This window comes from Pavona decussata, unplaced genomic scaffold, assembly GCF_977016875.1.
Source record: "Pavona decussata unplaced genomic scaffold, jaPavDecu1.1 SCAFFOLD_213, whole genome shotgun sequence".
Lineage (NCBI taxonomy): Eukaryota > Metazoa > Cnidaria > Anthozoa > Scleractinia > Agariciidae > Pavona > Pavona decussata.
Genome location: NW_028145618.1, coordinates 190,118 through 205,494, shown reverse-complemented (window position 1 = coordinate 205,494; position 15,377 = coordinate 190,118). Strand labels below are relative to the sequence as shown.

The 15,377-nt window shown below is 38.8% G+C and overlaps 1 protein-coding gene across 3 annotated transcripts; it reads right to left on the bottom strand.

Annotated features, from left to right (window-relative positions):
• Positions 1-6: 6 nt before the first annotated feature.
• Positions 7-12,917, bottom strand: LOC146460402 (uncharacterized). 3 transcript variants are annotated; one of them, XR_014857629.1, is made up of 4 exons: positions 10,605-10,692; positions 9,011-10,477; positions 3,230-3,397; positions 7-2,557 (listed from the first exon to the last, which is right to left on the bottom strand). XR_014857629.1 is itself a non-coding variant. In XM_085088160.1 (3 exons), exons 1-3 carry the CDS (start codon positions 11,224-11,226, stop codon positions 2,353-2,355), a joined length of 450 nt encoding a protein of 149 aa, XP_084944286.1. In that variant the 5' UTR covers positions 11,227-12,917; the 3' UTR covers positions 7-2,352. The 3 variants fall into 3 exon arrangements, 1 of the variants encoding a protein (XP_084944286.1); XR_014857628.1 differs by lacking the exon at positions 10,605-10,692 and adding an exon at positions 11,150-12,917 and having other exon boundaries at positions 8-2,557; XM_085088160.1 differs by lacking the exons at positions 9,011-10,477; positions 10,605-10,692 and adding an exon at positions 11,150-12,917.
• Between the last annotated feature and the right edge of the window lie 2,460 nt (positions 12,918-15,377).

Genomic DNA, 15,377 nt, shown 5'->3' with positions numbered 1-15,377 from the left:
TTTTTTTATATTTTACCCACCCCCCCCCCCCCCATCACTTTTCTAATGGTCCGTCCCTTAGATGTAGGAATGGCTTGTCAGGCATGCGCACTGGATATTTCGGATTCGCAATCCTTTCTCGAACTTCAGGGTCGATAAAGAATTGGCCCGGCGGACTCCCTTGTAGATCCATCGTCTGCGCAGAACGTTTCTAATCCTCTTTGTGAGTAGTGGAATCCTCTAATTCTAAGCTTTGACCAGTTTTGCAGAAAAACTGGCCTTGTTCCCCCATTCACCCAATTCTATGGACTGATCTCAGCAATACCCAGTAAATGGAAGCATACTGATAATCAACAGATAGAATCTTCCACAAACTTACAATTTAGTGAATACACTTGTAGAGCAATTAGAAATGCATTAATTGAAAGAACGTTCCAGGAACCTGTGGCCAGTACAAGATTGTGTAAGTTGGGTGTGGACTCAACCAATCTTAAAGCAATTTATAATTTACCATTTAGTATAACTAAAGAAACAAAATTAAGCATCGTTCAGTACAAAATAATTCACAACATCCTACCACATAGTAGTTTATTACATAAGATGAAGATCACAGACTCGTCACTCTGTAAGCACTGTACTGCAGTAGAAACACTGTCTCATATGTTAGTCTACTGTGATGTAAGTCACCATTTTTGGCTTAAGGCGGTTGAGTGGTGGAATCACCAAAGTGGTGACAATTATTCAGTAAATGACTTAGACATTTTGTATGGCTACAATCCTGAGACTACGAAAACAAATTCTTTCAACTATTATATTCTACTAGGCAAAAGACATATCTTTTTGCAAAGACTCGAGTTTAAAGCCCCTAATTTATTCAGTTTCTTGGATCTTGTCAAGAACAAGATCCTTGTGTTGAGATCGATTTTTCAGTCTAAAGGTCAAATAGAAAAATTCTACACGGTTTGGAAACCTTTACTTAGCCTAATATAAGTTCTCTACATGTTGTTAACGTAGCTCATGCAAGCTTGTGTGTATGTTAGTGAATGTAATAGTATGTTTGTATTAATACATTAAACATTCAATGAAATAAGTACAAATATCAAACACACCAGACATTGGCCGGGGTGGGATGGGGTCTTCTCCATCTCCAGTAGTCTCCTCTGTGATAGCAGTGCTGGAATACGAAGAGCTAGGCTGTTCTAGTTCACGAACTCTCGTCTCTAGGTGTGAGTAGGACAAGCTTTTGTTCTCTGTGTTTGTGCCGTGCTCTTGGTCGTAGTAACTGTCCCTGATAAAGTCCTCTTCTTGATTATACGAGATATCTATACGAAGGATGCTGCAGAGGACAGTGATCTCCGCGATGACAAACACCCCAGATCATAAACTTTGGACAAATGTTGTCGCCACGTTGCGCTAAAATGGCCCTGAACCTCTCTTCCTCAGCAGCCTCTTCCAATTCCTCCTTTAAAGCCTTTCGTTCCATTTTTTCCCTCCATTCCCGGCCGAATAGACCACCAACAAAAGACTTATTTGGACCTACATTGTCGTTTTTTTTTTCGATTGATACCCTCTGCACAAATTTTTTTGTCTTTGTTTTCCAGAAAAAAAAAAACCTTTACATAAAGGATTTTTAAAGAGTTGTACTGATCATGAGTGAGCTTGGAATGATTACCTTTAACCCCTGAGACAATATCTAAAAATTACAGCATAATGGTCAAAACTAAACAAAAACAACGAAATTAGTGTCTAAGTAGTATCTAGTGCTGGTAGTAAAATCAGCCTCATACTTAAATAAAAGACTGGTCATCATTTTAAAATAATTTAAATCAAATTTCATGTACTGTCTGTTTATTGATTGTTTACTTTTTAATACATTTTGATAACAATTGATTCAAAATTGTTCAAAACTGTTGGTGAAAAGAAATCTTATGAAATATTTCATAACAAACACTTCAAGTAGTATATAATCTCAATTTACTTAAAATTTAAAAGTCAATTTCATGGTGGGAGTGTTAATGTTTTTGCTTAATATTACATGGATACTCTTTTACTACAGACACAGTCCCCTTCCATTTTATGCACGATAGAGTATCATTAGCACAGTGAAATGTTGATTCTTACTTTATATCACAATGACTAAAATGCAAATCATATTTCTTTGTATATGATCAGACTTATATGTATGATCTTGCTTCTTTTAAATATATTTTTGTAGAAATGTTTCATTTATGTGTTGGTGCTACTATTACTAGAATTTGTCTCTTTAACACTTTCGTTATAACATGATGCTGATGAATGAAAATATTCAATTCTTTCCATGTGTGCCTTTCTCAAACACACTGTACTTTTACTAAACATACTTAAAGGATACATTTACTGCAAAAGCTTCTCATAGATATAAACGCAGTGTGAAAGGAGGAAGCCTTGTGGGGTGCATGGTTTCCCCCTACATTTTTGCAGTCCCTTCCCTCTCGTGTTCCTCTCCCACAGTCCATCATAATGATGCCAAACTCCATTGACCATCACCGCGCGTCTATAGTGCCTGCCACTCCAAAATGTTAATCCAAAGAGACGGTACCTGTTTGGTAAAATTGAAATATTCAAAATTATGATTGTTCAAACTTAATAACTTGATATGTAGTACCCTGCAATACATGAACCACTGAGGTAATACTATACTTTAAAAAGGGAAGGATGACACCCACCTTTCACACGAGATTTCCACACAGTCTGGTAGCTGGCTACATTCTGTCAAGATCCCTTGACGAGCAAAGATGTCCACTGACATCAAAATTTTGCACCTCTCTGAAATACCCTTCTGCTGTTTGTCCGAAATTTATTTGTTGGAGCAATGTTTGAGAACTTATCAAACATTCATCTGACAAAAATGTTGGACAAATATGGATGCTAAACGGTCTGACAATGTCGCATCAACAAATATTGTACAACAATTTTGGAAAGTGTAGCCCTGGCTTTAGGAGTTACTTAAATATTGAGCAAGAACTTGGGCAAATAACTTCCTTTAATAAAATTGCGGAACATATTAATTTTACTTTGGGCTAAAAAATAATACAAACTGTGTTTTATAGCCAACTGAGCACTCCCCTGCTGTTCTTGTGATGATGGTTCATATAAGAAAGGGGTCTCAAGTCAAAATATTGTGAATTCTTGGTAAAAGGCCAAAATATTAAACCATGTCGAACATATTTACACAACACTAAAAGCTTCAAGCAAAACTCTTAGTACTCACACAAGTTGGCCAGTTACTGGATCTTGCACAAAGCATGTGCCAAGAAAATGACTTGCACCTGGGGGGAGGTTGGGCATTCTTTCTCCACAAGTGTTTGACTGGTGGTCGGTTTCAATCCACTGTGTCAAGGACTCCTGTAGAAACCCTGGGGGTGGAATTCCTGGATTGCTAGAACATAAAGAATCACTAATCTGTTCATGTTGTCCTTCAGCAGCATGGTTAAAAATATTTAAAAACTGTTCAATTGAGGCCTTACACTGCTGTTTAAAAACTAAAAACTAAAAACTGAAATCCAAGCTTTCGCCGATCAACGGCATCATCAGGGATGAGAAAATATTCCGCGCGCGCTATATATATATATACAAAGAGAGTGTAGGGTGAAGGGTGAAATGTGTAAAAAATGTGACGTATGTGTGAAAGCTATAGAAATAAAAATAGAAATAAACTGCGAGCGTATACAAGGTTCTAATGATGGATTGTAGTGTCTAAAATTAAATATTAAAATAGCAGTTCCGCAAATTCAGTACATTCCTCTCGGGAATTGAGTGTCGGTTTGTATTTTCTGATATAAAATGCTTCGTAGAGGCGTAGATTAGCGGGATCGTTTTCGCTCATAATAATTTTGATGTTGATGCCTTTATGGTCGTTGTTCTGGCAGGAAGAGATGTGTTTTTTGACGGAGGAGCTATCGTTATGGATGTGTTCTCTTACGCGGTCATGGATGAAGCGTGTTGTGCTACCAATGTAATGTTGATCAACGCTGTTGCACGTGAGCAGGTACACTGCATTTCTTCGTAAGCACAATCCGGTGTTAGCGATGGGGCATTTGTCTCTGGTGCATTTGCGCTCCGTGGAGGTGTGGGATAGGGCTTGTCTGAGCGTGTAGGACTTGTGGGCAACGCGTACTGGGATGTTTTCCTTTCTAAAAATGTTAGTGATCTTGTGATTGAGTCGGTCAGAAATGTAAGGGATCTTAAGGTACGACCACTCCGTGCCGGTAGGCTGAGAGTTGCGTTCAAGATTTTGTGGGTATTTAGTTTGCTCTATACTATTCTCTGGGTAGCCGTTAAGGCGAAGGATGTCATCGAATGCGCCCAGGTGTTGTTTTGTGGATGTGTTTGAGGAGCATCTGTCTTCAATGCGTTTTCTCTCGTTGCGAATGAAGTTGAGTTTGGATTTGGTTGGCATGGCTGACTGATAGTGGACAAACAGTGGTTTTTTGGCTGGCTTTTTGTAGAATTCAAAAGAGCTGTTGCCATCCTGTGATATGGTGACTTTGAAGTCCAGCAACGACAGCGACAGGCCATTCGGTGTTGCTTGTGGTTTTTCGATTTCAAATTTCAAGTTAGGGTGCACATTGTTTATTATCTTGTGGAATTGGTCAGCTGTTTCTTCATTAGTCGTTTGGAGATAGATGTCGTCTACATATCTCTTGTAAGGGTTTATCATTAGGTGCGAGGAGAGGGCGATGGATTCAAGTTTATCCATAAATAGGATGGCCAATATGCTTGAAATGCTAGAACCCATAGGTAGGCCTTCTCTTTGGCGAAAGACTTGCTCTCTGAAGGAGAAGTACATGTTGTTTAGCGTGACTTGGAGGAGGTCTGAGACGTCTTGTTTGGAGAGGTGGAGTACTGGGTTTTGGATTCTGTCTGTAGCGTTGGTGATGGCTTCTTGTATAGGTATTGTGGTGTATAAGGACACCACATCGAGGCTACATGGATAAGGTAGCGCTTTGTTTGTGGTGAGATCGCCAGCTTGGATGCATCTAATAAGTTCGAGACTGTTTTCTAAATGGGCTGGGACATTTTTTAGCATAGGTTTGAGGGCATTGGCGAGAAGCCATGAAATCCGTTGGGTGGGTCCGTTGACATTGGATACGATAGGTCGTATTTTGATATCGGGACCTGCTTTGTGGGTCTTGATGAGATGGTAGAATTTGGGCAGGTGTGTGTTTGACGCAAGGAAGCTCTTTTGGACAAAGGGAGGGAATTCATTTTGTCGGCAGATCTTCTTCCAGGCTGTGTTTACTTTATTTTCGACTGTCTTGGCTGACATGCGGGACACTTTTTGGTAGGTGTTGGCGTCATTAAGATGGTCAAGGGCGACCCGTGTGTATGTGTCCTGTTGTATGACGCAGAATTCAGTACCTTTATCGCTGGGAAGGCATACGTAGTTCTTCTCTTTAAGTTCTTTTATAGTTTTCTTGTCTGTTTTGTCAATATTTGACCATTTCCGTTGGGGCTGTAGTGCTTTGAGAGTGACTTGGAGTTTATGATGTATCCTCTGCAACTTGTTCTCAAGTTCGTCTTCAGACTGGGGTCTGTAGATGTGTCGGGTTTGTGGATAGGTGAGAAAATCTGACCTTTGAAGGTTTGACTCGCGATGGCGTTTCCATCTTATTTGGTTTGCTAGTCTGTAGAATGCGATATTGATGCTCGTGATTGTGTGTTCATTGACTCCAGAAGAGAGGCTGAACTTGGGGCCTTTGGATAGGAGGTTGATTTCTTGAGCGTTGAGGTTATGTGTGAGATCGGTGACTAGCTTCGTTCCGTTTGATGTGTTGCTTGTGTCAATGTTATTGTTGCGGTTGGAAGCTGTGTTTATTTGGTTAGGTGAGTTATTATCTGAGGTGTAGTTACTGATAGTATCTTTTCTGAGGTTGTCCAGTAGTTCAAGGAATTTTATGCTGTGTAGGTTGCTGGCGGTGTTGTATGCCAGGTATCTTTGGGAGCGGATCTTGGATGCTGCTTCGGGTGAGAACTGCAATGTTATCTCTTCGTTGAGTTCTTGTTGTTCGTGTTGTTTAATGGCGATGACTTTCCGAAGTGCTCTCTTGTTTTCGTTCAGGACGTAGCGTTTGGTTCTAAGTTTAGATTTTTCGGTGATGGAAGTAATCCCGTAGTCATATGGTAGTTTGAGGTTTGCGATGGTCTTTGGAAAGACGTTGAATTTAGAGCATTGGCGGAGAAACAGGAGTCGTTGTTTGTTGGCGGCTAGGGACTCGCTGTTGCAGAATATTTTCTTTACGAGGACGAATTCGGCTCAGCCCAAGCCTAGTTTCAATAATCTGTTCATGTTGTTGTCATAAAGAATCACATCTAAGCTGTATTTAAAATTTAATAGGGGTTCATACAGAACAAGTTAAAGACTTTTAGTTAAAACACAACTATCTTATGTCAAGTACATGGGAGGTGGTTTGTCCAGATCTTCTGAGCCAGGAACACATGAAAAAAGTGACTGACAATCTAAAAAAACTAGAGGCTAGGCTTTAAGTTACTAGTTTAAGTATACCCAGCTTATGAATACAACAATACAAAACAATACAGAAGAAAGAAAAATATTATATACCTTTAAGTCACTGCTTTGGAACAGATCTGCTTCACACGAGATGGACAGTGAGCAGATGAGCATGTGCTTGTAAAAATAGTCTCCAAGGCAGAGTAACGTGTTGACACAAACCGCTCTTCTCCATTTCCCCAAAGATCAAGTTGTGAAGTCTGTCAAAGATTAAACTGACCAGGAAACAGCTTCAGCCATTCACATTTGCCTTCTGAAAAGTTTCCATCATCAAACATATTGCAGATTGTAACAAGTGTACTGGCAAACAGTTCTGGTGATCTTAATGAATACTGGAAGAACTTGCCACGTGCCTTCATCAAAATGTAGAATATGGTCAAAAAATCATCTATAGGGCAGGTGTTCACAAGTTTGACTGGTCCTTGATGTGGCACCATGACTGTACCACCCCAGGGAGGAACATGGAGTACAGCTTGTGCAGCAGTGATTTGTCCAGAGTAAGGTAGCGAGAAGTGAATTTTCTGATGTGGTGCATGCTGCCTGCTTTGATGCACACATGAATAGAAATGTTTCTTGATTTCTTCAATTTTGTTCACCTTTGTAAACCCTTTCTTTTCACAGTCTTTCTTTCAAAGATTTAAATTTGACATCAAATAGAGATCAAGTTGGCAGACATATAAATTTTCCAGTTTATTTGTTCTAATGAGAATGTCCCAATCAAAATCATCACAAGTTTTCGCCTTTTCCACTGCTCTTGCACTTGCGTTTGTCTTCTTTGAAATAAATGCCTTGATTTTGGCATCATAATGCCGTTTGAGCTCTTTTTCAACAACATTCCTGAGATCTTCTCCAGTGTATTTTGAAACAAACTCGTCCACAGATGCCAACATCTTAGCAAGTGTATCATAAAGTGAACACTTGCCCTTCAATCTAGATGCTCCTACAAGCGTTTAACAGGACTTCTTGAAAATGACTCAGTGTTTTAAATTTTTTAACCATAAAGCACTCCGTGGCCCAATGAATAAAAGTACAAAGCGCTTTATAGATAAGCAGATATGCTGGAAGCGTTTTACTGGCAAAATCGTTTTTCTTCAAAACTAATTCACCTATTGCTCGTGATTATTGGGTCTACTACCAGTTACAAACACAAAACAAAATACTGAGTTGTAGTAAGGGTAAATTCTAGCCACGACACAAAATGTGGGGTTGGTATGTTGTTCATACAAAACAGACTTTCACAAAAAATTCAGATTTTCAAAACATTAAAGAGGCCATTTTGGGGCATTCTGGAAGAAATGATCTGTCATTAAAACACAAAAAGGTATTTTCTATAATAATTCCTTAATCTCCTTCTGCAAGAATTTTTTTTCGGGCATTTTGGCTTGCACGAATTTTTTTTTTTATATTTTACCCACCCCCCCCCCCCATCACTTTTCTAATGGTCCGTCCCTTAGATGTAGGAATGGCTTGTCAGGCATGCGCACTGGATATTTCGGATTCGCAATCCTTTCTCGAACTTCAGGGTCGATAAAGAATTGGCCCGGCGGACTCCCTTGTAGATCCATCGTCTGCGCAGAACGTTTCTAATCCTCTTTATGAGTAGTGGAATCCTCTAATTCTAAGCTTTGACCAGTTTTGCAGAAAAACTGGCCTTGGTCCCCCATTCACCCAATTCTATGGACTGATCTCAGCAATACCCAGTAAATGGAAGCATACTGATAATCAACAGATAGAATCTTCCACAAACTTACAATTTAGTAAATACACTTGTAGAGCAATTAGAAATGCATTAATTGAAAGAACGTTCCAGGAACCTGTGGCCAGTACAAGATTGTGTAAGTTGGGTGTGGACTCAACCAATCTTAAAGCAATTTATAATTTACCATTTAGTATAACTAAAGAAACAAAATTAAGCATCGTTCAGTACAAAATAATTCACAACATCCTACCACATAGTAGTTTATTACATAAGATGAAGATCACAGACTCGTCACTCTGTAAGCACTGTACTGCAGTAGAAACACTGTCTCATATGTTAGTCTACTGTGATGTAAGTCACCATTTTTGGCTTAAGGCGGTTGAGTGGTGGAATCACCAAAGTGGTGACAATTATTCAGTAAATGACTTAGACATTTTGTATGGCTACAATCCTGAGACTACGAAAACAAATTCTTTCAACTATTATATTCTACTAGGCAAAAGACATATCTTTTTGCAAAGACTCGAGTTTAAAGCCCCTAATTTATTCAGTTTCTTGGATCTTGTCAAGAACAAGATCCTTGTGTTGAGATCGATTTTTCAGTCTAAAGGTCAAATAGAAAAATTCTACACGGTTTGGAAACCTTTACTTAGCCTAATATAAGTTCTCTACATGTTGTTAACGTAGCTCATGCAAGCTTGTGTGTATGTTAGTGAATGTAATAGTATGTTTGTATTAATACATTAAACATTCAATGAAATAAGTACAAATATCAAACACACCAGACATTGGCCGGGGTGGGATGGGGTCTTCTCCATCTCCAGTAGTCTCCTCTGTGATAGCAGTGCTGGAATACGAAGAGCTAGGCTGTTCCAGTTCACGAACTCTCGTCTCTAGGTGTGAGTAGGACAAGCTTTTGTTCTCTGTTTGTGCCGTGCTCTTGGTCGTAGTAACTGTCCCTGATAAAGTCCTCTTCTTGATTATACGAGATATCTATACGAAGGATGCTGCAGAGGACAGTGATCTCCACGATGACAAACACCCCAGATCATAAACTTTGGACAAATGTTGTCGCCACGTTGCGCTAAAATGGCCCTGAACCTCTCTTCCTCAGCAGCCTCTTCCAATTCCTCCTTTAAAGCCTTTCGTTCCATTTTTTCCCTCCATTCCCGGCCGAATAGACCACCAACAAAAGACTTATTTGGACCTACATTGTCGTTTTTTTTTTCGATTGATACCCTCTGCACAAATTTTTTTGTCTTTGTTTTCCAGAAAAAAAAACCTTTACATAAAGGATTTTTAAAAAGAGTTGTACTGATCATGAGTGGGCTTGGAATGATTACCTTTAACCCCTGAGACAATATCTAAAAATTACAGCATAATGGTCAAAACTAAACAAAAACAACGAAATTAGTGTCTAAGTAGTATCTAGTGCTGGTAGTAAAATCAGCCTCATACTTAAATAAAAGACTGGTCATCATTTTAAAATAATTTAAATCAAATTTCATGTACTGTCTGTTTATTGATTGTTCACTTTTTAACACATTTTAATAACAATTGATTCAAAATTGTTCAAAACTGTTGGTGAAAAGAAATCTTATGAAATATTTCATAACAAACACTTCAAGTAGTATATAATCTCAATTTACTTAAAATTTAAAAGTCAATTTCATGGTGGGAGTGTTAATGTTTTTGCTTAATATTACATGGATACTCTTTTACTACAGACACAGTCCCCTTTCATTTTATGCACGATAGAGTATCATTAGCACAGTGAAATGTTGATTCTTACTTTATATCACAATGACTAAAATGCAAATCATATTTCTTTGTATATGATCAGACTTATATGTATGATCTTGCTTCTTTTAAATATATTTTTGTAGAAATGTTTCATTTATGTGTTGGTGCTACTATTACTAGAATTTGTCTCTTTAACACTTTCGTTATAACATGATGCTGATGAATGAAAATATTCAATTCTTTCCATGTGTGCCTTTCTCATACACACTGTACTTTTACTAAACATACTTAAAGGATACATTTACTGCAAAAGCTTCTCATAGATATAAACGCAGTGTGAAAGGAGGAAGCCTTGTGGGGTGCATGGTTTCCCCCTACATTTTTGCAGTCCCTTCCCTCTCGTGTTCCTCTCCCACAGTCCATCATAATGATGCCAAACTCCATTGACCATCACCGCGGCTCTATAGTGCCCGCCACTCCAAAATGTTAATCCAAAGAGACGGTACCTGTTTGGTAAAATTGAAATATTCAAAATTATGATTGTTCAAACTTAATAACTTGATATGTAGTACCCTGCAATACATGAACCACTGAGGTAATACTATACTTTAAAAAGGGAAGGATGACACCCACCTTTCACACGAGATTTCCACACAGTCTGGTAGCTGGCTACATTCTGTCAAGATCCCTTGACGAGCAAAGATGTCCACTGACATCAAAATTTTGCACCTCTCTGAAATACCCTTCTGCTGTTTGTCCGAAATTTATTTGTTGGAGCAATGTTTGAGAACTTATCAAACATTCATCTGACAAAAATGTTGGACAAATATGGATGCTAAACGGTCTGACAATGTCGCATCAACAAATATTGTACAACAATTTTGGAAAGTGTAGCCCTGGCTTTAGGAGTTACTTAAATATTGAGCAAGAACTTGGGCAAATAACTTCCTTTAATAAAATTGCAGAACATATTAATTTTACTTTGGGCTAAAAAATAATACAAACTGTGTTTTATAGCCAACTAAGCACTCCCCTGCTGTTCTTGTGATGATGGTTCATATAAGAAAGGGGTCTCAAGTCAAAATATTGTGAATTCTTAGTAAAAGGCCAAAATATTAAACCATGTCGAACATATTTACACAACACTAAAAGCTTCAAGCAAAACTCTTAGTACTCACACAAGTTGGCCAGTTACTGGATCTTGCACAAAGCATGTGCCAAGAAAATGACTTGCACCTGGGGGGAGGTTGGGCATTCTTTCTCCACAAGTGTTTGACTGGTGGTCGGTTTCAATCCACTGTGTCAAGGACTCTTGTAGAAACCCTGGGGGTGGAATTCCTGGATTGCTAGAACATAAAGAATCACATCTAAGCTGTATTTAAAATTTAATAGGGGTTCATACAGAACAAGTTAAAGACTTTTAGTTAAAACACAACTATCTTATGTCAAGTACATGGGAAGTGGTTTGTCCAGATCTTCTGAGCCAGGAACACATGAAAAAAGTGACTGACAATCTAAAAAAACTAGAGGCTAGGCTTTAAGTTACTAGTTTAAGTATACCCAGCTTATGAATACAACAATACAAAACAATACAGAAGAAAGAAAAATATTATATACCTTTAAGTCACTGCTTTGGAACAGATCTGCTTCACACGAGATGGACAGTGAGCAGATGAGCATGTGCTTGTAAAAATAGTCTCCAAGGCAGAGTAACGTGTTGACACAAACCGCTCTTCTCCATTTCCCCAAAGATCAAGTTGTGAAGTCTGTCAAAGATTAAACTGACCAGGAAACAGCTTCAGCCATTCACATTTGCCTTCTGAAAAGTTTCCATCATCAAACATATTGCAGATTGTAACAAGTGTACTGGCAAACAGTTCTGGTGATCTTAATGAATACTGGAAGAACTTGCCACGTGCCTTCATCAAAATGTAGAATATGGTCAAAAAATCATCTATAGGGCAGGTGTTCACAAGTTTGACTGGTCCTTGATGTGGCACCATGACTGTACCACCCCAGGGAGGAACATGGAGTACAGCTTGTGCAGCAGTGATTTGTCCAGAGTAAGGTAGCGAGAAGTGAATTTTCTGATGTGGTGCATGCTGCCTGCTTTGATGCACACATGAATAGAAATGTTTCTTGATTTCTTCAATTTTGTTCACCTTTGTAAACCCTTTCTTTTCACAGTCTTTCTTTCAAAGATTTAAATTTGACATCAAATAGAGATCAAGTTGGCAGACATATAAATTTTCCAGTTTATTTGTTCTAATGAGAATGTCCCAATCAAAATCATCACAAGTTTTCGCCTTTTCCACTGCTCTTGCACTTGCGTTTGTCTTCTTTGAAATAAATGCCTTGATTTTGGCATCATAATGCCGTTTGAGCTCTTTTTCAACAACATTCCTGAGATCTTCTCCAGTGTATTTTGAAACAAACTCGTCCACAGATGCCAACATCTTAGCAAGTGTATCATAAAGTGAACACTTGCCCTTCAATCTAGATGCTCCTACAAGCGTTTAACAGGACTTCTTGAAAATGACTCAGTGTTTTAAATTTTTTAACCATAAAGCACTCCGTGGCCCAATGAATAAAAGTACAAAGCGCTTTATAGATAAGCAGATATGCTGGAAGCGTTTTACTGGCAAAATCGTTTTTCTTCAAAACTAATTCACCTATTGCTCGTGATTATTGGGTCTACTACCAGTTACAAACACAAAACAAAATACTGAGTTGTAGTAAGGGTAAATTCTAGCCACGACACAAAATGTGGGGTTGATATGTTGTTCATACAAAACAGACTTTCACAAAAAATTCAGATTTTCAAAACATTAAAGAGGCCATTTTGGGGCATTCTGGAAGAAATGATCTGTCATTAAAACACAAAAAGGTATTTTCTATAATAATTCCTTAATCTCCTTCTGCAAGAATTTTTTTTCGGGCATTTTGGCTTGCACGAATTTTTTTTTTATATTTTACCCACCCCCCCCCCCCCCATCACTTTTCTAATGGTCCATCCCTTAGATGTAGGAATGGCTTGTCAGGCATGCGCACTGGATATTTCGGATTCGCAATCCTTTCTCGAACTTCAGGGTCGATAAAGAATTGGCCCGGCGGACTCCCTTGTAGATCCATCGTCTGCGCAGAACGTTTCTAATCCTCTTTATGAGTAGTGGAATCCTCTAATTCTAAGCTTTGACCAGTTTTGCAGAAAAACTGGCCTTGGTCCCCCATTCACCCAATTCTATGGACTGATCTCAGCAATACCCAGTAAATGGAAGCATACTGATAATCAACAGATAGAATCTTCCACAAACTTACAATTTAGTAAATACACTTGTAGAGCAATTAGAAATGCATTAATTGAAAGAACGTTCCAGGAACCTGTGGCCAGTACAAGATTGTGTAAGTTGGGTGTGGACTCAACCAATCTTAAAGCAATTTATAATTTACCATTTAGTATAACTAAAGAAACAAAATTAAGCATCGTTCAGTACAAAATAATTCACAACATCCTACCACATAGTAGTTTATTACATAGGATGAAGATCACAGACTCGTCACTGTGTAAGCACTGTAGTGCAGTAGAAACACTGTCTCATATGTTAGTCTGCTGTGATGTAATTCACCATTTTTGGCTTAAGGCGGTTGAGTGGTGGAATCACCAAAGTGGTGACAATTATTCAGTAAATGACTTAGACATTTTGTATGGCTACAATCCTGAGACTACGAAAACAAATTCTTTCAACTATTATATTCTACTAGGCAAAAGACATATCTTTTTGCAAAGACTCGAGTTTAAAGCCCCTAATTTATTCAGTTTCTTGGATCTTGTCAAGATTCAAAGAAATAATATAGTTATTCCGGTCAATTAGCCTACGAAACATGTGCAACAAATTTGGATACCATTTCGATGTCGCAGGAAAAAGTAGTGCAAATCATACTTTACAGCTCCTTTATCTTCTTAAATGAAGTAGTCGATCAGTAAACTGGAGAAAAGCGTGTGACTTTGTTCCTGTCGTGTTGTTTTGAGTGTTCGTGTTTAGCAGCGACGGCTCAATTCAATAAGCCAGTGTGACACTGATCAACTGTAACTCGATATTCCCTTCAGTGATCTGGGTAACGCGCACGTGATCCTGGCCGGGCATTTTGGTATGGAATCCTGCACGTACAAGCTAGGGCGCTTTTAGGAACTGTAAATAATGAAAAGTACTGCTTGCGGGCCAAGCTACGGCTACCCTGGTGATGAAAACCTTGTCAAGCTAAAAGACTGTACAACAGATGCGAGAGCCCATCTTGCCAGCTTTGATTTTTTTTCGCGAAAAAAATTCAAGTATTAGTGTCATTTCGTTTTTTAACTTCAATTATACATACCCTGGAACGTCGATTTTTTTCGCGAAAATTAAAAAAAAAGAAAGAAAGAAACATCCATAACCGCCATCCTTACAATTAAAAGTATGAAATCTGTATATTTGAGAGCATAGTAGTGAGTTCCCCACCGACCACCAACCCGACCTCCCCCCTTCCCTCTAGCTACAAGCGTCAATAATATTGTGGTTATTGTTTACTTTCCTAGACCTTTTTCTCGCTGTTCCTGCCAGTTTCTTTCAACTCTGTGAAAAAAATAATAGCATGAAATCTGAAATTGAAAAATGAATAGGCAAAATACGGCCCTCACCCGCACGTGCTAATAATAAGGTGGTAACGGCCCTCACCCACTTGCGCTAGCAATAAGTAAGTTTTCGTGGCCATCACCAGACAGACCAAGGCTGGCAAGATTCCTTTCTTCTCGAAAATTGAAAGAAATCGGCAGGAACAACGATAAAACCGGTTTGGGATAGTAAACAATAACCACAATTGACGCTTATCGCCAGAGGGGATGGGGGTGGGGGAGGTCGCGTTGGTCAGTGGGGAATGCACTACTCTGATACCCTCAAAGTTGATACCCTCACACTACTCTGATACCCTCAAATTTTATATTATTAATTGTGGGGATGGTGGTTATGGATAGATTTTTTTCGCAAAAAATCCACGTTCCGGGATCTGCATTACTGTAAATAAAAAAACGAAAAAAAAACTGACACTAATACTTGAACGTCGATTTTTTTCGCGGAAAAAACAAAGGCTGGAAAGGTGGGCTCTCAGATCTCTTGAACAGTCCTTAAGCTCGTCAAGGTCATCATCACCAGGGTAGTTGTAGCTTGGCCCACAAGCACTACTTTTCTAAAAGCGCCCTGAACGCACAAGTGCCTGGCCAGGATCACGTGCGTGTTACCCACATCACCTAAGGGAATATCGAGTTACAGTTGATCAGTGTCACATTGCCTTAATGAATTGAGCCGTCGCTGCCAAACACGAACACTCAAAACAACACGACAGGAACAAAGTCACACGCTTTTCTCCATTTTA

Excerpts from the sequence above, each read along its gene's own strand:
- LOC146460402 (XM_085088160.1), bottom strand. The coding sequence starts at position 11,226 with ATGCCCAACCTCCCCCCAGGTGCAAGTCATTTTCTTGGCACATGCTTT. Across the intron at positions 3,398-11,149 it reads CCAGTAACTGGCCAACTTGT|CAATCCAGGAATTCCACCCC; the intron begins GTGAGTACTAAG and ends TTTATGTTCTAG. Across the intron at positions 2,558-3,229 it reads CCAGTAACTGGCCAACTTGT|GTACCGTCTCTTTGGATTAA; the intron begins GTGAGTACTAAG and ends TTTACCAAACAG.